The 22,202-nt window shown below is 35.2% G+C and overlaps 2 protein-coding genes and 1 long non-coding RNA gene across 3 annotated transcripts; 1 reads left to right on the top strand and 2 right to left on the bottom strand.

Annotated features, from left to right (window-relative positions):
- The first annotated feature begins 4,512 nt into the window (after positions 1–4,512).
- Positions 4,513–5,701, top strand: LOC135120647 (ER membrane protein complex subunit 10-like). Its single transcript, XM_064044984.1, has 7 exons — positions 4,513–4,589; positions 4,643–4,768; positions 4,952–5,038; positions 5,093–5,221; positions 5,284–5,348; positions 5,419–5,554; positions 5,612–5,701. Exons 1-7 carry the CDS (start codon positions 4,527–4,529, stop codon positions 5,699–5,701), a joined length of 696 nt encoding a protein of 231 aa, XP_063901054.1. The 5' UTR covers positions 4,513–4,526.
- Positions 5,702–6,791: 1,090 nt separating this feature from the next.
- LOC135120646 (probable ATP-dependent RNA helicase DDX10) lies at positions 6,792–9,586 on the bottom strand. The gene is made up of 15 exons (XM_064044983.1): positions 9,500–9,586; positions 9,252–9,443; positions 9,108–9,188; positions 8,855–9,053; positions 8,655–8,803; positions 8,434–8,601; positions 8,315–8,378; positions 8,145–8,263; positions 7,957–8,091; positions 7,790–7,906; positions 7,602–7,733; positions 7,465–7,551; positions 7,241–7,411; positions 7,036–7,185; positions 6,792–6,968 (listed from the first exon to the last, which is right to left on the bottom strand). The coding sequence occupies exons 1-15, from the start codon at positions 9,584–9,586 to the stop codon at positions 6,825–6,827; spliced, it is 1,995 nt and encodes a 664-aa protein (XP_063901053.1). The 3' UTR covers positions 6,792–6,824.
- Positions 9,587–16,188: 6,602 nt separating this feature from the next.
- On the bottom strand, positions 16,189–17,227 carry LOC135120644 (uncharacterized). Its single transcript, XR_010278675.1, has 3 exons — positions 16,893–17,227; positions 16,370–16,736; positions 16,189–16,253 (listed from the first exon to the last, which is right to left on the bottom strand). It is a non-coding gene; the product is annotated as an uncharacterized LOC135120644 (long non-coding RNA).
- Positions 17,228–22,202: the final 4,975 nt, after the last annotated feature.

Raw genomic sequence — 22,202 nt, 5'->3', positions numbered from 1 at the left:
GTTTCACTTATTTTGCTAACATTTTTTCTTTTCATCTTACATTTTGGGCAAATTTCAGTCTTGAGTTCTAAAATATGATACTCCAAAAAAAAAATTCTTTTTAAGCACAAATAATATGCTTATACTTGAAGTATTCTCTAAGAATAATAAACTTAGACTCATGGTATCAAACGTCGTGGTCATTTGCTGTAATATCGTAGCCATTACCGTTTATAAGGAGTAAACATTATCTTTTCTACCTTGGGCAATAACTTTGCTTTTTTTCTGATAAAAACTCTTTATTTTTAAAACAGATATCAAATCCTTTTTCATTAAATTTACTTACAGAGATCAGGTTATATTTTAAATTTTGGCATATATAGCATTACCACGATCTAACAATTTCAAAAAATCGATTTAACAAGCCTTAGTGCTATCATTATTGTATTAGTAACGTGTTTATCGTATCGGGTATTAGTCAATAACCCCCATCGTTGGTAAAATGAGGATAGGCCCCAGTGTTAACAACCATCTTTATCCCTTGTTCGTATTTTTCGGAGAGTTATAACTTAATTGGTGCCATAAATTCTTATGAAGGCGTGCCTCTTCAATGTGGTTAATTTCTTAACAAAAATAGCATGTTTGTTTAATATGTGGACATTGACATCGTGAATGTTGACCCTGCTAGCCTTTGCAGGATGGCGCTCAACCTTTAAAAAATATGGAAGGCTGTTTTTCCATGTAAGTTTGTTGATTACAGGAGGTATTAAGGGATAAAGCGTTCGAGTTGTTTTCAACTTTGCTTGTTTCCCACTTGTAATAAGACATTTAGTGCATAACGGTAATCCTAATTTTCTGGATTATTACTGTAATATTGTCCTAGTGATATAACATCGTATTTAAATTCTTCTCCAACCCTGTGGGATAAGGGCTATGCTTTTATGTAAGTTTGTAATTTCACCTATATGAGGTAACAGTCCTTTGCTTATGCACTGTTCTTTTCTTTGGCTTTGAAATGTGTTCCAAACAGTTGGCGAATTGTTTTATGGACTCGTTATGTCTCTTACTTGCATGACGCATTTCATGTGTTTTGCTCATGAATGTTACGAGTGACTTCCTTCCAAATGCATTTTTAACGTTTTGAGTCACTTGTTCTGGTGTGGTCGCCCGGAATTCTTCAATTCTTGACTTGATCTTAGGACTCCAACAGAAGCTTTTTTAAGTTTTTCTGGAGGAATGAGTTCAGGTTCTCCAATTTTTCCGTTAGAGAGGGATATGAAATGGATCCTTTGAGTAGTTAATGCTAACTTTACGTCTATTAGCCATACCCCTCCAGGTGACGAATGCACACGGAGGACACTCTCAATGGTAACCGGAAGAAGCGTTCGTTGTTGCTGCATAGACTCAGAACCACAAAACGACAAAAGCTATTAGAACGAAACTATTTCCCAGATTTAAATCTAAGTAGGAGAACTTTGAAAAAGCAATTGCGTTGGCCAATGCACCGCTGTTAGAGTTTAGGCTACCGTATAAGCTTGTGCGCTGCGGCGCCTTGGTCCGTCAAATGTGGTGAGGGTCATTTGCCCGCGGAGGCTTCTAAAAGCCGACCAATCTACGCGACCGCGCCACCCCTTTACCGCTCCGTATGCTACCATTTTCCAACTATATTCTATGCTTCCCGCCTTAGAACGAGAACACATCAAGCTACCCCACCAAATAATTTTATTTACGTTTGATAATGCTGACTCAATCACTTAACAACAACAAGAACAGCGATCGCAACCGACTTTACGGCAGCTGTTAGTTATCGAGACCACAAGTCTCTCAACCATTCTCAAGACCGTGCAAAGCTTAGAATTTGTTAGCAATAACTTTAAGTTTCAAGAGCGCGCGTAAACACAGAAGAATATGTTTTTGGAATACGGAGGGCGCCCAGAAAAATACAGTTTGCATGAGTTAGTGCAACGCGAAAGAATAGATGCCTATGTGGTCAGCAAAACACAGCTCTCCTTAAATGTTCCATTTAACAGCTGCAATTTTTTGACGTATCGCCTGGATCCGTTGTAGACAAGTGGTAGAGGAGAAGCCATCCTGATCAAACGAAGCATCTAACACAATTCAATATCCAATGGCATTATTAACTCTGCAAGGAATATTGCCCTCAACCTGACTAGACTAGGATTCTTTGACTGTCCTGGTTATCTATAACCCTCTCAGTCAACCTGTAAACATCCTGCGTAGAACAGCGTATAGTAAACTGGAACGGCTGCATCCTTGAGGTTTACGCTGAGGAACGCAGGTTGAGAGGTCGCAGGGGCCAGTTGCAAACACACATGGCGAGAAAAAAGAGCAAAATGAAAGAGGTAAATATTGTCGTGTTAGTAAATGTATACTTTTTTTTTTAATGGCTACTGTGACATTGAATAAATTGTCGTCGAATCATTTGCTTGACCCGCTAGATGTTGAGAGGGCTTTTGACCGAGTATGGCATGGTGGCCTGCTAAGCGAGCAACATGCTCTGGCGATACAGTGCAGCCTTTGAGAAGTACTCAAGTCATAACTATAAGGCCTGGTCTTCAACATGAGAGAAGGCGCTGCTCTGTCGTAGCCTCGTTATCTCACGGCGGGACTCCAGCAAGGTCCCTCACCACTAATCGCGCTCTAGATACGAGCAACACCCCTCTTCCAGTCCGCCTTCACACGCGGGTCGCCATTTACACCTATAGTATGTTAATTTACTTCTCGCCAGAGGGGTCACCTCCATCAACGCAGCTAAGGGCAGGAGGCTTTATACAACGGAGAAACGCCATGAGTTTCCAACACCGTTAACTTTTAACAGCATGGAGCTTTGGCTTTTCAGGCAATATACCTAGGGTCCCTTATAATTACCAAGCTGTTGTGGCAGTCACAGGTAAATTACGTTGCGCAGAAGGTCAAGCAGGGGCCCTGATTCTATATCTTTACTGTGCGGCAAAATTAAAATTTTGTTTGCACAAAAGCGAAATTTTTAAGTGCTGTGCATCCAGCCGAGAATGAGATATGCATCTCCTCCCGCAGCAACGTCATTGCTTCAAGTGCGACAAAGTAAAGTACTGCGCCTTTTAACAAAGATACCGTGGTTTGTGCAATTATATAGTACTTCACCACAAACTACAGATTGAGCTGCTGACTACAATTTTTGATAAAGGTGCTGTCGCTCTCTACGGGTGAATGGTTGGAAAATGGCCTTTTAGCAGAGGGCTCACTAGTTTGGGACGGGGCGCAAATACCGACCATATATATATTAATAAAAAATTTATGGAGTTAAAGGGTATGTACAAACTCTAAGGCATATTTTATAACCAATCACTCTCTACAATACTTTTTCAGAACTACTCTAAGCTATAGGGATAAGATAATAGTAGGTGCGCGCTTTCCTATATTGCTAACAAAGAGAATAATGATACTTTTCTTTGCAGATCGAAAAAGGAAAACATAAATATATTATATATTGAACTAATTTTTATTATATACATATCACTTAAATTTTACTTTGGGTTTAAAGGCTGCAGAAAACATTTTACTTAAGTTTTGATAAAAGGAGTTTTTATTTGTCTATACCAAAAAAAAAAAATCTAATAGTTCGGAGACATATTATAAGTAAAGAAAATATAAATAATGAAAAGTAAATTTTAAAATTGTTTGTTTAGCAAAATTGTCTTAATATTATAAAATTACCACCTTACATACTACATTTTTAGTGAATAGTTTCATATATTTCTTTTGTTTTCTCCAGGCTTTTTAACCGAATTTATAAAAAGCGTTCAGTTGTTTGGAAAAAAACACGGTGGTGGAAGAAACTATATTCTAATAAGAATTTTTATTAAAATATACAAACTTCCTCCTTGCTCATACAGTTTTTATTTAAATATATCTTTAATAGTTTGATATTATTCATTCAATTTGTTTAGCAAACAGTAAGGACTATTAATAATTATTAACTATAATAGGCTTTGTTTAACTCAATTTTTAATAGGACCTTTAAACATACTACAACCGTTTGTGAAGCCTCTACACAAAAAATATAGGTTGAGCCTAACCTCTTGATGTAGAATAGCTGTGAGTCCACAACGAGTTTTTTTAATACATCTGCGTTTAACGTCCCCAAACCTCTATTACAGACTGGTTAGTGTGGTACTAAACTTCTCTTTTGTTGTAACTTAAAGTAAACTACCGCTCATAGAGTGGCTGTCACAGAAGGCTTAATGCCAAACTCTTTTTTTTTAAATTTTCTATTATTACAAACCTTCCGCGCTTGTAAAAAAGCAACATTGCTACCTTTTTACTAAACTGAAAAAGAAATATACACTGAGCAATAAAGTTTGTAAATGCATAACCTTACAGTTAAAGTCTAAGGACATTAGAAAATTTTAACTAAACCAAAATTAGAAAACCTAACGGCTGCCCCTGACTTCATTTTGTCAGTGGGTGTATACCGGCATTCTTCCCTTTACAAGCGCAGAGTTCTTTCGACTAATGGGTTGATTAGCGCAGACTTTTAAATAAGAATGCCTTGTTCTTTCCCGGGTTTAAGACTCCAGCTTTTTTTGTGTTTCTGTTTAATAGGAAATGTACGTAAAAATATTTTTTCACCATTTCTTTCTCCTGATCCAATTTATAATAGACTCAATTTATTTTTGAACATTCTTTTGATGACGGTAACACATTTCAAGAAAGGGGTAAACTTTGTATTAATACCTCGTCAATTCGTGAAAATTTTTTATCTCAGCTAAACAAGGACCAACTTTTGGTAGCAATTATAATTTTTAGTTATATACTTTGAAAAATGAAAATTGTTACTTCCCATTTGATATTTCGTCTCAATAAAATTGTCACAACAAAAATTTAAGTTGACCTTATACTGTAAGACTAAAGAATTTATAACTTTAAAAATATTGTAAGGTTTTACCATTCCCTTAACACTTATCTTTAGGAACTTGCGAATAAAGACGGCTTTTATTTGCTTCGTATCAATACTTATCCCGATTCCCTCACTCATGTTATGACATTAACGCCGGCTGTAACGTTATAGTTGATATAACTTTATTTTTTATATCTTTTAGATAAAATCTAGAGATTTTTATTTTGCTCCAACTTTCACGATGTTCTTACTGTACATCTTAGTCCAAAGGGGAGTGTAATAGCTATGGATCTCAGCCCTACTAACAAAACGTGCCGTTTGGAAGTCAATTATGGATTTAAAGTTTCTTACTTTTCCGTTTCCTCTCGTTTACATAAATATCCTATGTTTATTATCCATTAAAGGGTAATGTAACTGTTGTTTTTAAGTCGAAAGTCCTCTTGGCCAAGTCAGTTATTAAAGGAACAATGCAAGTTTTCTTTTTTATTCAATTTTATTTATTATTATTCTTCTTTTCACTTATCTTATTTTGTGTGCAGGCCGGTTGTTAATAAAAAAATCAGGCAGGAGGTTGACGAGCAGCTTCTGAGATACCAAATGCAGAATAGTAACAACGGAAGTAAAAAGTCTAGTCCACTTGTGCCTACCGAAAACGAAGGATTCTTTCAAAAATACGTATAAAATAGAAATTGTTTATTAATACTTTTGAGGTTGCTTACAAGCAACTACTAGTGGATATACTTCATTCCCGGCCTGTTGTTCTACTTGATGCTTAAGTCAATTCCTGAACAGCCGACAGAAGCGGGAGGCTCTCCTCAATAACTAATAAACTATATTTATTATATGCTCGTTTATAATAAAATTAGTGTGCTCCATGAGTTTATTTTTTATACGTTTTGTCTTGCGAGTGCGGTTATTGACATTCTAGTAATGGAATTTCTTATAGTTTTGCGTGGTTCCACAGCTGTTGCTTAATATTAAATAGAATAGGGTAAAACCTTTTTATTAAAATTCTGTCATCACTTTTTGAGTTGGGCCTCGTTTAATTGGAAAGAAGCTAAGAACACTTTTTATACTCTTATACAAGCGCACATAACCCTACCAGCTCGGCAAGCCTTTTTTTCATAGCACAGGCAAAGGTTATGGAATTTCCACTAACGCAGACTTTCCGCGAAGCTTTCAGCTTTTAAACTTGCATAATCTCTAAATAGGCGACATAGTAAATGATATAGGTAAAGACGCTACTGGCAATGTTTCTAAACGCTAATAAACCGCTGACTTATATTCGAGTCAACAAGAACCCCGTTGACTTTAGCCCAAATTGAATTCGACAGCCCGAGTAACACTCTATTTTCTAGAAGCTGCCGTGTATGCAATTAAATCTATTTTTTTTCTTACCATTTGAAAAATATGACACTGAAGTTAAACAAGCCAGTTGTGTAATAAATACTGATGAGTGAAAAAAAAGCAACCACCACCATAATAATAACAGTTTTTATTTTTTTAAAACTAAGAGGCGGATAGAAGCAGTCAGCAATTTTGCAAAAGCAGCACATCACTGCTTGTTTTAAAATTCTTTAGAGTTAATGCTTGGTGGCTTGAGGGAGTGCTGTGCTCCCAGCGGGTTTACAACTATATCTACTAATTTAGTTGGTGTACATTTGAGCGCTTGTTCATATTTTATATTTATTTGTATAAAATTAAATTGAGCCTATAAAATCAAACGACGGCTTTTTATTAGAATTTTGTGGAGGCTCGTATGAATACAGATGGCAGCATGTCAAAGCATGTAAAAACGCCTATCCGTTTTTAAGACTCGTCTTAGCATAAAACATACTAACTAGCTTGTGTACAGCTCGCTAATGTATAAAGAAGCTTCGAAGGTAGCTCCCCTTAAAATGGATATTCACGCCGCTAACTTATTTGTATTTAGTAATAATAAGATTTATTCGCCCTGCAGGAGCGAGAGGGCCAGAGTTTCGTCCTCTTCTAACGAGGTTTTTTTGTGATTGTCAATCTCCGCATCCGAACACGGTGAGCCACCCCTGGAGAGACCCTCGCTGAGCAGCACAGCTTGAGGCGAGTGCAGCTAACCGGTATGAAAGGTGTGCTTCAGGCGGGGATGGCGGATGAAGGAAGGAAGAGGGGGACATTACCGAACCGAGTCGCCTCCTTTGCTCTCGAAGCTTTTGCCTCTTCTCTCGATGTTTTCTTTTCACCGCCTCGCGCTGCTTTTCTTTATCATCTTTGTCCCGCTCGGTCATGATCTGGAGTTGCTTACTTAAATTGATCCCGCCAGCGTCCTCCTTGTAGTCGCGCACGCTAATAAAGATGGAATGCCCAAAATACGAGAGGTGCAACCTCTTCAGCGTCGAACTTGATGGACGAGCCAAAGCCAATAAACTTGGAAGCCTTCTTACGAGTAAGAAATCCATCTTTACCATTGGTTATCTGGCGTATTTCCTCCTCTGTAAGTGGAGGAAAGGCATTCTCTGCGCTCGCTTTCACTACAAATAAATCGTCTTCTATTTCCTGAGGAGCGTCGCGTGAGCACTTTAGTTTGGCATCCAAAAAAAACTGGGCACCTCGTTGAGACCAACTTTCTCCGCAGTAGGAGTGGTGGTGTCTGGTTGAGAGGCTTGCCTGCATTTATTCTTTCCATCTTTGACTTGCTATAACAAATGTAATAACAACAATAATTATAATAGTGATAACATCACACCTTTACGCAACGAACTTTCGGGGGTTGCGATAACCCCAAAGAAACCGAAAACTCGTCCAGCGACAATGAAGAAACATCGAAAACTTTTTTGTTTGCTTGAAGAAAAACGGAACGAATGTATGAGACGAAGTACTAAAGTTATGCAAAACTCGCACAAACAAAAAGAAGAGCCTATTGTAAAGGCATGCCTTCTGGGCTAAGTATTTGATGTCGGGATGTTCGGCGCAAAGAGCTGCGAGGTTCGCCGTAATCGACTTTATTTTTCGGGGATTGAGCTGCAGTTCAGAGATGGGAACTTTTTTTTCCTGCTCAAATAAAAATAACATAAGAATAATGTGAAAAAATAAATGGATACCTGCAGAAGTTTTAAAAAAGCCTTTTCGCTGGGAAGAAGAAAGAGGAGAGCATTGCCACCACTTTCGTAACGAGCCGTTCTACCAACGCGATGAATGTAGGTGTTGGCGTCTTCCGGACAGTCCACTTGAAGAACCTCGTAGCGATAATCGTAACAAATAACCATACCAACAAGGATCATCATGATACCCAATGAATAGAGGGAAAGTCCAAGCCGCGCGCGGCAATGTCTGTAGCGATAAGGCAGGCAAAACGCCTCCTGCAGAATTCATCGTAGATACTCATCCGTTTGGGTTGCTTTTGCTTTCCTTGAACGAAACATTCGATAAAAGTTACGCTCACTATAGCATATGTAGAACCATGGAGCTCCAACAGTGGCAGTCCACAGCGCAGTCGTCTGAAAGCCTCGTATATAAAGCGAACCTATAATGTAATAAAATATATAATCACAAGACACCAATGATAATAATATTAATACTTGCTTGCAACTGGAAACAAAAACAAGAAGCTTCATTCGGGTATGAGAACGGAGAAAAGAATAAAGAATTTTCAATTTTGAAGAGAGTTCGCAGAAGATGTAGTTCTGAGTCAACTTGCTAGGAGTAAGCACTTGTGGCTGCTCGTATACAGCAACGTACTCCGCATCCTGCGCGATGGTAATAAAGCTAACTATAATATTAATAACGACTGTATATACACTTGAAGACTCAAACGGGCCAAGTCTTTGACGGATTTGGTTTGCGTGGCAGAAAAGAGAAGCGTCTGACGCCGCTTAGGGAGTGTTGCTATAATAGCGTTGACCGTTTTTTCAAACCCCAAATCTAAAATTCGATCGGCTTCATCTAGAACTACATTATGTTGCTATAAAAATTTCAAAGATGTGGATTAGTGTGCATCACCAAGTATACGAAGCTCTTTAAGCTCAAAAAGCTCAGTTTCGTCCATGTGTTGAAGCAGTCTCCCCGGAGTGCAAATCAGTATACACATCCTCGAAATAAGCTGCTGTTCTGCAGATAAATCCTTTCCTCCAATCACTAATCCAGCAGAAAAGTGGTGCTGTTTCCCTATCTTTCTTAGAACTTCAAAAATTTGATAAGCCTTATAAAAAATATTCCAATACAGATGAGCTGGTAAAATCTAGGCAAAAATTACAAGTTCGCGAGTAGGTGTTATTACAAGTGCGCCTAAACCAAATATAGGGGACCAGTAATGCTTTAAAAGATCTTCCAAAATCTTTGTAGGAAATTTTATATAAAAGATAAAGTAAACTATATAATAATAAAAATAATTAAATACAGGAATTAAAAAGCAAAGAGTTTTTCCTGAGCCTGTTTTTGCGGCGCCTAAGATATCTCTCCCCTTTAAGGCCAAGAAAATAGCTTTTCTTTGTATCTCTGTCATGGTAACGTAGCCATTATCTCTAAGACCTCTAAGAGTTTCCTTTGAAAGAGGAAGGTCACTAAACTTCTCAGATACTGGCTCGGAAAACTATATACAATTTAATACGTAAAGTGCAGTTATGAACAAACTAATAATGGGAATACTTCTTTAGATCTCTTCTTCAAATCTTCAATGTACTTTTTGTAATTCTCCCTAAATTCTTTCTTTACTAAGTTATTTCTTTTTCTCATCGCAAATAGCACAAAAAATATAAAACTTTTTATATAAACTTTTAGGGAGAGTAATAACCATCGTTAGTAGAGTGACGATATATTGAAAATTAATCGTGGAAGGTTTTATGAGCCTCACGTGGTAATCATTAGTAAACGTGGTTTTGAGATGTCAATAGTATGAGCTATTATATATGAAGAAACACTAAACAGTAAATAGAAAAGCATTTTTGGATGTGGTCTGAGCACTACATTTTTTTTTTGATAAAAATATTTAACTTATTTTAACCTTTACTGTATATATATTACGTTCTATAAATCGACTCCTCTCTCCTGCAAACCCAATTACAAGGACATATGCTAACTCATTAGCTGTTATCGAGGATCTTTGTAAAGGGCTGATGGCTAAAAAACTGAAGCTGCAGGTCACTGAAATAATGGCTTTGGAGAGTGAACGATGGAAGGAAAGGATAGAAAATTCTATTATAAATTTTGATATTGCTATTTTCTTTTCTCTTCAATTACTATGCGAGCCTTGAATAGAAGAAGTTATGGAGGATAGTGAAGGTAGCGCTTCTTGAAAAAAAGGCATTTAAAAAATAAAAAAAAGAAACTAATGACAATTTTATTAGTAAGAAGAAGAAATACTGAAAACCAGGAGAGCGTGGTAGTAATAACTTTAGTATTGTTCACTTTTGCAAAAAAAACTAAATGCCTGTAAAAATCTTTCTAGAAAAATTATTAGTAGCACCATCAAAAACTCTTTTGTTAATAATAGTAATAGTGGCTATAAATTTAGCAAAGAGAGAGTATGTCTATTAGAGGGTATGATGATAGCGTTGATTAGAGAGGGACAGTGCTCCTCCCATTACCCGAACTACCTCTAGCAACTCCCATCCACCTTTTATGGCTTCATTAATTTGGCGAAATAATAAGATTCAGCATGTGACTCTCTACGAAAAATAGAAGTATAGTAACTTTGCAAACTTCCAGAAGCCAACGGCCCATTCCGAGACTGGGGACACACTTCAAGAAATTAAAATATTTTTAGCTACTGCAGACGAGTATCGAACCTTCACTTCGCTTATACGTGACGGAAAGCTACCACATTTCACCCGTCAACTACCAGTGGAGCAGCTTTTAAGTTTGTCCTTCGTAGAACTTACTCGAGGGAGACTTATCCACGCAAAGCATTTTGTCTCTCCGCGTAGCAAGAGTGCATACGGGGGACTGTCGATGGAAACGCACGAAGCGACCTTTATAAATATTATTAATGTATATATCGAGGTGTGTGTCGACAAAAGCTTTTAAAATTAAAGACGGTTTTCCATCTTAAGGTTAAGGTGGAAGAGCCTTGAAAGAGTAATCGAGTCGGACAATGCCACTTCTGTAAGGTATTTGACACAGCGTAAGTTTCTGTCCTGCTGCCCCTTGATGCATAAAATGAGGCAAGGGTCACTTGACGCCGCGATGCACATAAATAAGAAAGCCCCTGCCAGTTGTGCAAACTGCCGTGAAGCGCACACCGCCATCTACCAGGGCTGCGAACACTACCCGCGAAGGCTTACACTATCCAGTCAAACCGCTTTGTCAACGCTGTAAAAACAGCCTTATTATAATAAAACACAAATAATTCCTTATATTGCTCGCTTGATCGAAAAGATAACTTCTCTAGTAACCCTCGCAACTCACATGCAACTCACATTTCGACAACCGCATTCAATATTGACACCCAACCTGTAAAAAATGTTTTAGACGATTAATGGTTTGGAAACCATTTTGTAACGATTTTTAGATCATGGAAACTTCCTCACATCCGTACTGTCCTTAAGCGCGGGATGCGTTCCACATAGGAAACTAGAGTTGCATAGTTGCCTAGTTCAGAAATGTTGTTTAACCATTCTAAGTAAGAATCGTCACTTCTATAAGATTTAAAAAGACTATTTGAAGGAAAAACCAAACAGTCCTGATATATTATTGGAAATTATTGGATGATTGTCATAACCGTTAGCGCAAACAAAGGGCTTGTCTTTACGGTGTTGGCAGTCAAATAAATTGTTGCATTTCTGTGCACTTCACTTAATGGGTTTAGTTTTACAGCATCTATGGTTAAACCCCTAAAGTTGGCATCTAAACCATTGGCTAACCATAACTGTACAAGTCATCTTACAGGTGTATTGCTAACTTGTTCTTTTCCCATCCGGATAGTTTTTCAGTTACAAAAGCAATTTCTATCTTTTTTAGGGGACCCTTTTTAATTATGACGAGACTGTATAAGGGTTAAAACCTTGTTTTGTAATCATTAAATAGGTTTTTAAAGAGAGGGTATATTGCACTGTTTAATGTGTAATTACTATTAGTGAGATCTACATGATATGATAGCGGAAAATTTTTCACATGGAGGTCGCATATTTTCTCTTTTTTCTTTATCTTTTCTTTGTCTAGGTCGTTCCATTAAGTGTGGACTGGTCCTTTCCAGTCAGTAGTAGACTTGGATAGTTTAGTAAATACTATTTATATATGTTTTCTTAGAGCTAAATAATTTTTCTGTTCTAGAAGAACAAAACTAATTAGTTTGTTCTTCTGTAGTAGAACGAAAAAAAATTTATCGTTATTTTTTTGTTAAAAAAGGATACGCTTGAGTAAAAATGAGCTTCGTGCCTATAACCAAAAGTCGTCTAGCTTGTATGGGGGTTAGCTACCCTCTAGCAGGGACAATTCTCTCTAATAGCGTTATTAACCAGTATATATTAGCCAGATGTCACATAAATTTAAGAGAATGTAGATACTTCTAACGTACGGTTTCAACTATTCTAGGCATTGTTGTAAAGCGGTCGAAAAAAATCTGTTCATGTAAAACTCGTGTCTACCATGGTAGTATTCCTTGGGGCTTCCCGTGGGTTACGGGCTAGGTTGCTGATTGGGTGCCTGCCGAACTTGCATAGCTGCCTTAGAAAGTTTCACTTCGCGTACAATGGTTAAGATGCCTTCCATTGTCTTAAAGTTTTAACTTTTATATTTTTAACGGACGTGTGCACTAGCAACCTGGGCTATCGCTACAGAGTCAATAAGACCTCAAGAATAAAATTCGATGAGGTAAAAGTACTTAAGTATCTAAGCAAGTCACATGCTAGTTTATTGCTAGCACTGACATGGCCCAAAGGGAGATCTTTAGCACCTGTTGGAGAAAGATAAAGTAGATAAGTTTCTTCTTTTTATGATCCTTTACTTCTTTAACTAACTATCCAAAGCACACCACAAGAAGGGGCCATAATCACGATCAACTTTAAGGGAAGGTACCAAATTAACCTCGATTTAAGGGTACTGTATTAACTGGCTTATGGAATTAGTATTGCCTCATCGCTGTAACTTACGCGTACTCTTTTGAATTAGTAAACTACTATAAAAAAAATTGGGATAAGTCAATATCTATCTTCAGTAACAAGCTTTGACCGAAAGATCCATAGGGTTGGAGATTAGGTTTTCCATTTAAAGCTGGATTACAAGGTAGATACAAGTGTATCTGGGTCATGACACCCTCTGCTTCTCTGACAGGCCGTGGTTATTCTTGGGCTCCCTGTCTTCTATGCCTTATTTGTGCAAGATAGAGCCAGCTTCTGGGTTGTATAATAGTAACAGCTATAAATTTATTATAAGTAGTTCTTGTTAATTTCAAATCAATACTCCTTTTTTATGATTAGGATAAGGTATATCAGTGTGTGCTGAAGGCTTATGTGCTGAAGACTTACTATCTGTAAGATGTGTTGGAACTAACTCTCACCAGTTACGAGCTCCTATTACGGGTATATACAACATGGGTTTCTATAACACAAGACCATGCCATGTGCTTGTGGTATAGTACGTGTTTCTATGTTTGTCCCATGTTTGTACATTTGTACTTTTTCCTTGAAGCTATGAAGATCCCTCCCCTATGAGACAATAAAGTGATCGCTCCTACTCTTTTTCTCCACCAAGATGTAGCCCCAAAAATTTTTCTTTGAAGCATCTTTATGGCGGACAAAGAGGAACACAATAACGTAGTATACCAAAAATACATATGGCACGGTTTAAAACACCAAACAAAAAAGAAAAAAATAAACACTACACATAGATCAAAATAAATAGTATTTGTTTAAATTCACTTACTACAAAACACATATACGCTAAACGAAATACAGAAAACATAAAACACAAACCCATTAATTTTACAAAAAAAATAATTCGTGTTTAAACCAATCAACTACATGGGAAGTATCCAATAAAAATATAAGAAAAGAGAAATTAAATTCCTAACGCATACAAAATAAGTTGACACACTTTATTAATTGGATATAAACTACACAGATAATATTATAAAAACTAATCTGCTTCCATTAAAGTCATTATACAGATATGGAAGCGCTCTTGAGCTTTTGGAAAGGCAGACCGAAAAATGGACGATAAACTATTCCTTACTTTTATGTATTTTGTAGTATATTTTTTTTATTTTGTACACTTTACTTTTTAATAATTTAATTAACTCTTACATTATAGAAGTCCTGCTTCTTAAATCGCAACTTAAAAGCATTCTTCGGAGGGCGCCAGGTGATATATAAGGGCTTATATTTGCTAAACTGTGCCTTCGTATCCGGAAGTTCCTATAGGTAACAATCTTAGCACTAGCGGTTGGGTAAGCAATGTTCATAGAGAAATAGATACGTTGGCTAATAATAAGAAAAAAATGATTAGAGGACGATAACAATGAAAGATTTAATAAGAGGTAATAGTACTCGGTTAATTTTATCTCAGCTGAGCAAAAGTACTAGGTAGGACAGGTATTTACTACACCGCTCTATCACACTAACAACTGTAAGAGCCACGCTAAAATTATTTTTTTTTTATGATCCTTTTTTTTTTCAATGGTATGACGATTTATTCATCGTTACAGTCATTTGTTTTACAACCGCAGCATCCAAAATGTTTATCTCGACACGCTTGCAAGCGGGTATCGTCAATGGGACCACATCTTTCACGCAGCAAAGTGCAAGGGACCCCATGCGCTGCCGCCACCGTTAACTTTTAACTGCATGGAAATTACGTGGGGCCCTCAGGTAATATACCTGGGTGTCAGTATAGATTCTAAGCTGTTGTGGCGTTCACACATAACTTACGTGGCGATTAAGGTCAAGCAGGGGCTCTGATGCTACATTATTGTGCAGTGAAAGTAAGCTTTCGTTGCAAAATAAGCGGAGGTTTTTACGTGCTGTGCATTCGGCCGATTATGGCATATGCACCTCCTGTCTGGGCCTACGACTTATCAGCAATCACGTCCTCGCTTCAAGGCAACAAAATAAACTTCTGTGCGTTTTAACAAAGGAGGGTAGTTTGTGCGCAATGATACACTTCGCCACAAACTACAGCTTGAGTTGCTGACCACAGTTTTTCAAAATTGAGGCCGTCGTTCTCTGCGAACGAATAGTTGGACACGCTAACCTCCTTTTAGCGGACGGACTCACAAGTTGTGGGAAAACGCACTCTTAGCAGACGGTTGAACCGAACGTGTGGGTCACACAGATAATAATTTTGCCTTTTTGGGGAGCCTGTCTTAGAAGAAGACATCTATGAACGAACTAGTTTTAATGGCTCGGTGGAGAGACGACGAAATAAGATTAATAATATATTACTCTGGGAAAATTTACACTACCACTCCTTCGACTACAATCAAATACTATAAAATTTTTACAAGTTGCATCGTTTAGACCAGTAAGCGCTTTAAACAGCTCTGTCCAACTTGTTTGAGTGGGGTAGCTGGGTCCAGAGAATTGAAAGGCTTGAACTGTAGGTATAAGTTCGTTTAAATACAAATTTTTAAGTAATAAATAAATTTTTTAAAGCAGTGGCACTGAGTAATTAATGTCGGGCTTCTCGAAACTACAATATTTCCAGGTCTAAAATCTTTTAGAGAAGCCTATAGAGTGGAGAATATTCGCTTCTCTATATATTAGCAGTATTCTGCCTTGGAATCTGTAAATTTATGCTAATATCAATCTAATTTTTTTTCAGTTTTAGCTCTATATAAAAATATTTGGCGTTTCTCTTCTTCATCTTTACCTACCTTTTTAAATTTCTCTCAGTCATATTAAAAATTCTTAATACCTTTATTTAAAGATATTTAAGCACTCTTCAAACTATAAGGGTTTTTTCTATCTAGAGTTTTTGTTTGAATGAATGAAGAGCAAAAAACTTGGTTCCTACTATTATTTTAAAGCTCAAGTGTGCCTTCATTTCTAATTTGTTTTTATATTGAAAACCACTGCTAAAATAAGAACTAAATATTCGAGGAATTAGGGAATTAAAAAAATTTTGAATTTATTTAGAGTTTTTTTATACTCTTAGTTTTTAACCATTAAATTGTTTGCTAAGCTTTTTAAATCTGGAAAGTGGAGCCCAAGTTAAGTTAGTAAGATTTTTCAGTTAAATTGTGTAAAACAGGCAGTATATTAAATATCGGGACTGTTAATTAATAAAGTCGAGGCAACGTTAACATTGGTTTCTTCATGAGTTTTTGCAATATAGGTTATACTCCTGCTTTTAATTCGTTTATAAATTTATTTTAGATAAAAATTATAGACAAAACCTTTTGGACCGGCAAGCAAAAAATAAAACTCTTTTCAATTTTGGATTGAAGAATAAATAATTGAAGGACCATCTATTAAAATTGTTTTTACAACTGCTATAATTAGCTACTGAAATTTAAAGTCTTCTATAGTTAGAAAAACATGCGCTCAATAAAAAACAACAATCTTATAAACCAAAGAGGCTTACAGAATATTGTCTTCATAAAAAGGATCTGAGTGGCACTGCGGTATGTACGAGTAGATCTCGCAGTCAGCTAAGGAAATATGAGCATTAATAATTCCCCATAAGTATTGCTGAAAATCAGTGCGCTGTTCCACATAATCATAAAGAGAATTGTTTACGGAGCTAATCACTATAGTAAATAATATAAAAATATAGGTGGTATTAACAACAGAAGTTCTTTATTCTTCCTGCTTCAAGGATGGGTTCCCGGCAAAATTGCTGCGAATCTACACTGGAAAACTCATAATCCGGAAAAGAAGAGTTTAAAGTTGATTTTAAATAGTGCACCGTTTTCCAAGTAGTTGTCTCGTGTTGGTTATCTTTTTTTAAACTATATAGTAAAAGCACCCGTTAAACTTAATAATATTAACTATTATCAGATATAAGTAAATTATTAAATCTAGCTAACTATGCTATTAATCTGTTTAAATGGTGCAGAAGTTTTAAAGAACTCTAAATCTGTGTTAACCATTCAAAAAGTAAGTACTTAAAGGTTTGAGGTGGAGCTAGGCAGGCTGCCTTGTTCAGTTCATAAGCTCTGTTGCAATTCTTTTTCTTTAATATTTTTTTATCAGCTCCTGTTTGCTTACAGGAATAAGATTCTAGGACACACTCTAGTGATTCATCACCACGTTTAACAGATAAATCTGAACATATTTTAACAAAAGAGGGAACATCCAAAAATTTCATTTTACTCCACTAATTCAGATTCTTTACAATAACTGTTCTAGCAAATGTACTATAGGCAAAAATAAGGTTATAAAGTAAACTTAGGAAGACATCACGAACTTTTCCCGCCCGGAAAACTCTCCTCTGCTTTATTTTAGCAGCTCTTTCAAACTAATTTCTTATCACTAATCTGGGAACGGATAATCAAAAAGCAAAAATTTTCAATTCTTTTATCCAATACGCAGCGTTTTCTAAAAAAAGTTCTCCAGTCTAAAACGTGTAATTTCATCGTATCAAATTATTCGCACCAATGAGTACAGACACCAACAGATATCTATTGCACTTGCATCCTCCCCAGATACTTCTCCGAGTATATATTTTTGGACTAATGGCTTGAATTAAACTTATATAGGTTAACTCCCATTAGTCATTTTTTTAAAAAATTACTATGATCCAGTAATTTTTTTTTATTTTTTAAGGCCTCCCATCACCTTCTTTTCCTGCTACCGTATAACGTAAAGAAAAATCTTGAATCCAAAATTTTTTTTTAAATGAAAATAGGTATAACAAGGATATTAGCGATATGATAGAGCTGCGCTGGGAACCATTCGCCTTTAATATGTATTTACAGAAAGACACAGTCTACATAGTGTTAAAGAATTAAACAACGCATGACTTACATGCAAGCCGTAACTCGATACATGACCACATATACCGCAAGCATTAATTTTCACAATTCAAAATTCTTACAATATTAGGCACACTCAATAACCTTCAAAAAGAAGAGAAGAATTAAAGGCCCTTACAACTCATGCGCAAGAGTACTTTCCTTTATAAAAAGAGAATAAATTCCAAAAATGCTTTAGAAATGGAAAAAACTAAGTTAATGTGCCCCTAAAAAATCAAATTTATCACAAACCACCTCTCCCTCCCTTACATAATACTATGCCTATTGCCACAGCTGCATAACCAGAAATTTTTTAGGAATGGGAGTCTAATATTTAGATTTTTAAGAAGTTACATAATCGTTAACACATATAAGGAGCAACGCTCTACTGGGCTAATCACTTAAGCGCATATCAGTTAGTAAAAAAAAAAGCTGGACGAATTTGGGTTCACTATCCCCTTTTTAATAAAATAGGCATAATTAGTTTAATGAACTGACACCCAAATTGAAACCGGCCTTTACCTAATTAATGATTATTTAAACAATTATAATTATTATCTTAGAGAAGCCTTGCAAACCTGAACGACGAAAACATTTACACTAATACCCGAACCACTATCAGACTTTGCTCTTTTAATTTTTACAAAAAAGGAAATAGAGGGGTCATAATAAACACAATCAAATCTGAAAGAATGGAATTCGTGGAACTACCATACAACGCAGAAAACAAAATCTCGATACTGGCTAACAATACGCTTTGGTTTTGACAGACGCTAGATTCAAAATATACTACTAAGTTCACAAGGACCAAAAACAAATAATATGTAACACTGTTAAAAATGAATTCCAGCACATAACTGGGACATAATTAATGTGTTCAATTACAATGAGATCAGGGCCGGTAATGGTACGGTGCCGCTTACAAGGATTTCACAGGTACATATTAAGTGAATCTAGTTAAAGCTACTCGCAAATGACAAGAAGTTTAATAAAAAAATTTGGCTTAAATCCTAATTACTGGGGTAAGGCGAGGAATAACGCAGCTTTTATAACTAACATAAAAAAACCAAACTGAAAACATCTAGAAAATGCACTAACACTTGTCATTCAAAAAGAAAGGATAAACTCTCGGATATAATAATTACAGACCTAAAAACCAAAACCTGTTAGCCTTATACTATATAGAGGTCAACTAATGAACCGAAAAATACTTTCCAATGAATGCTTACAATAGAGTCAAACACCGTTCAACGACTTTAAAAAAGAGGTTTAAACAGACGGATCTCTACCAAGCTTTAAAAATCGACATGTAAACAGAATTAGCTCACTACTTATCTATTTAGGAGCTCTGTAAAAACCTAACAGGGTGGGCTTCAATAAAGCCGATATGTTAGAGATGGAATTAATAAAGAAGCACAATAACTTTACAGCAGTTCATCGATCTAAGTTACCCTTGAAAATCACGTGGAATTTATACAAGTTTGAGCGGAATTATGCTATTTTTATGCACAAAGATTTTTAATTTGTGTGTACTAAAATCTCTGCAAACTCACTAATGTCAGATAGTAAACTTACGGGGCCATAGTTTTTATAAAGTTTTCTGTTTTTTTTTTTTTTTTAAAATTAAATTGACTCCCGCTAACTGCTAACGAGGTGATATGTAATACTTAGTTATATCGAATAAGTCGTAGAGTATAAAATTGGGTACACTGTTTAGGCCCCCCAGCCCTTTTTATTCCGGAGTTAGTTAATTATTTTGTTAATTTTCACAGCTGGTAAAAAAGGTGACGCAAGCAAACGTCCCTCTGCTTGAGTTATAGTGGTAGTTTCATAAAACGAGGATAACAATATCTGGGTAATTTAATAAATTTCTGTAAAAATTAAAAGATGATGCTAATTTCCATAATGACAAGCCCGCAGATTTAGCCATTATAACTTTTTTATATAATTTTTATTAAGTTTAAACGGCATCTTTATATCTTCTAAAAAGCCTCATTTATTTACTAGGATTTTAATTAAAACCATTAAGTTTATAGATTTAAGAGACTAGAGGACTTAGTAGTTGAGGCAATTTATAATCATCTTGCTTTGTTGATTCTGAATGGAAACTCTGCAGCCTCGATACCCAGAGCTAGTGGAGGAAAAGCATATTCACCCGCTTTTGCGTAATAACATTCGAAAAAGTTGGTCATTGAGGTATTTTTATAGTATCTAAGCCTCCAGTTAAAACTGTGTTCCCCACTCTCCTAAGGTAAACTCGTATATAGAAATAAATTCTTTCTGGAAAGTAATTCTTTTTTTAGTTCTCTATGTTTACTACATAAAATTGCTAGAGAGCGTAATAATGAGTTAGATCATTTGTCCCTAGTTCTCCCTTTTATTGAACAGTTACTGTTCTCATAAGCGTGCTTGCAAGTGCGACCCTCAGTCAAAGTAAATGACTTATAAGCTGACATCTGTGCTTACATGGATACTCTAACAAACTTTACTTTTTTTTAACGACGTGTGCTGAATGTTTTCCTTAACTATAATCGCGCCTCTCAAAATAGTGTGATTGGTATTAAAAAATTGTTACACTCTTGCAGATGACTTGTAAAACTAGAATAATTCCTTGTGGTAACGAGTAAAAAGTCAAGTATTCTAATTTTTTTTAGTTTCGGAAGCCGTCCGAATTAAAAATAATATCTTTTTTTCGAAGATACTCATTACTCTTGATTGCTGAATTTTTTAAATGTATCGCTATTGGTTAAATTGAATTACTGATAGCCTCACTTAGCAAGACTACAACACAATTAATTAATGAATTCATTAATACTAGTAAAAATTATATGTTTTATACTACAACCCGATGTTATTAGGCATTTCATTCCTGTTTTAATAAAAGATTACTAATATTTTTCCTTAGGTTTTTAGTTTTCCTACTATTTATAAAGTGAGCATTTAGCTTTAGACACACCTGTTATGTATTTGGCGGTATGACCACTTCTCAGATTGCACAGTTGGTCTCTCATATTTTCTTCTAACATAACTTCGTATCATGGTCTTATCACATTTATCACGGTTGTAGCTTGAAAAACCTAGTTTTTCGCAATGCTCACTAAATCGGACCATAGTATCGTCCACTTGCAAACTTCCGTAGTTGTATATATAATTTTATCGAGGTTTTCAAATATTTTACTTTTGCTTGGTTGTATCAAAGCAATAAAAGCAGTCAAGTTATTTTTTATGTATGGATATTAATAAATATTAATTTTTATTATTATTATTATAACAGAATTCTAATTACTGAATGGTCTATTCATGAATTTATTTTTCCTGAGAAAATATTAATGTGCTCTTGATTGTATTTTTAGCTGTTTGTCTTTTAGTCAATAAATCTATTACTTTTAGAATGTCTCTTAGTGTATATATACATATATAATTTTATTGTGTATTTTTGGTGTACGGCTGTCGTGGTTATTGATATTTAACTGTTGTAGAATTATTAGATTTTAAACATTGGGTTATTATTGAGTTGTGCCATTAAATGTTTCTTGTTAGTTATTGTTTTATTAAACTAAAAGAAGGAATTTATAGCTAAAATTAGGCAAGAAAAAAATTATGATTAAATGAAACCTATACTTTGATCATCTACTGTTAGTAGTGTGCATAATCTGATAAAATTTTAATAACTACTCGCGGACTTTTAGCTTTAGTTTAGCGAAAACATGAAAACGCTATAAAAAATTATCATTCCCACAAAAAGGAGTAAATCCTATCAGCGAAATTAAAATAATAAAGTTATAAATACATTTCAGTAAATATTTATATAAGGTATAATAATAATACTACAAACAATTCTTTTAATAGCATGAACTTTCGTTTGTATATAAATAGTTTTATAAACAAAGAATATAAGTCCATTAAAATATTTAAAAATCATAAAAATCATAAGAATAATAAAAGTAATAAAAATAAAAATAAAAATAAAAATAACAAAAAAATTAAGTACAACGTAAGAGATCAATATCCTATAAAATATTGTTTAATTATTTTACAGTGCAAATTGGTTAAACAATTACAACTAAAAATGTTCAGTTACAGAAAAATTTATTATTTTCATTAACATTATCGCGTGACTAAAAGCCAATTATAGCAAAAAACTGTTATGAAGCCTAAATTATACTGATAACCAATGTGCTAAATTAGCCTATAAAATTTTAACACTTATAAGGTGATATTATATATGTATACATGTATAATTAAAAAAAAATTTTCATTTTATCCGCATCTTATAAAGTAATAACTAACATAAACCCCTTGGTTTTTAACTAACCCATTTTTAAGGTTTTTATTATGTCTGCTCTAAAGTAGGCTGGATGTATGGATATTATTATATTAATATTCCTAAATTGAGATTTAGTTTTGTGCTTACCCAAAAAATTACTGTGTTTAGTATATCCTTTTTAATCCCGGCAATCT

Source organism: Zophobas morio, unplaced genomic scaffold, assembly GCF_036711695.1.
Source record: "Zophobas morio isolate AGI-343-1 ecotype UQ-CSIRO unplaced genomic scaffold, CSIRO_AGI_Zmor_V1 ptg000403l, whole genome shotgun sequence".
Classification (NCBI taxonomy): Eukaryota; Metazoa; Arthropoda; class Insecta; order Coleoptera; family Tenebrionidae; genus Zophobas; species Zophobas morio.
This window is presented reverse-complemented; position numbering and strand designations above follow the sequence as displayed.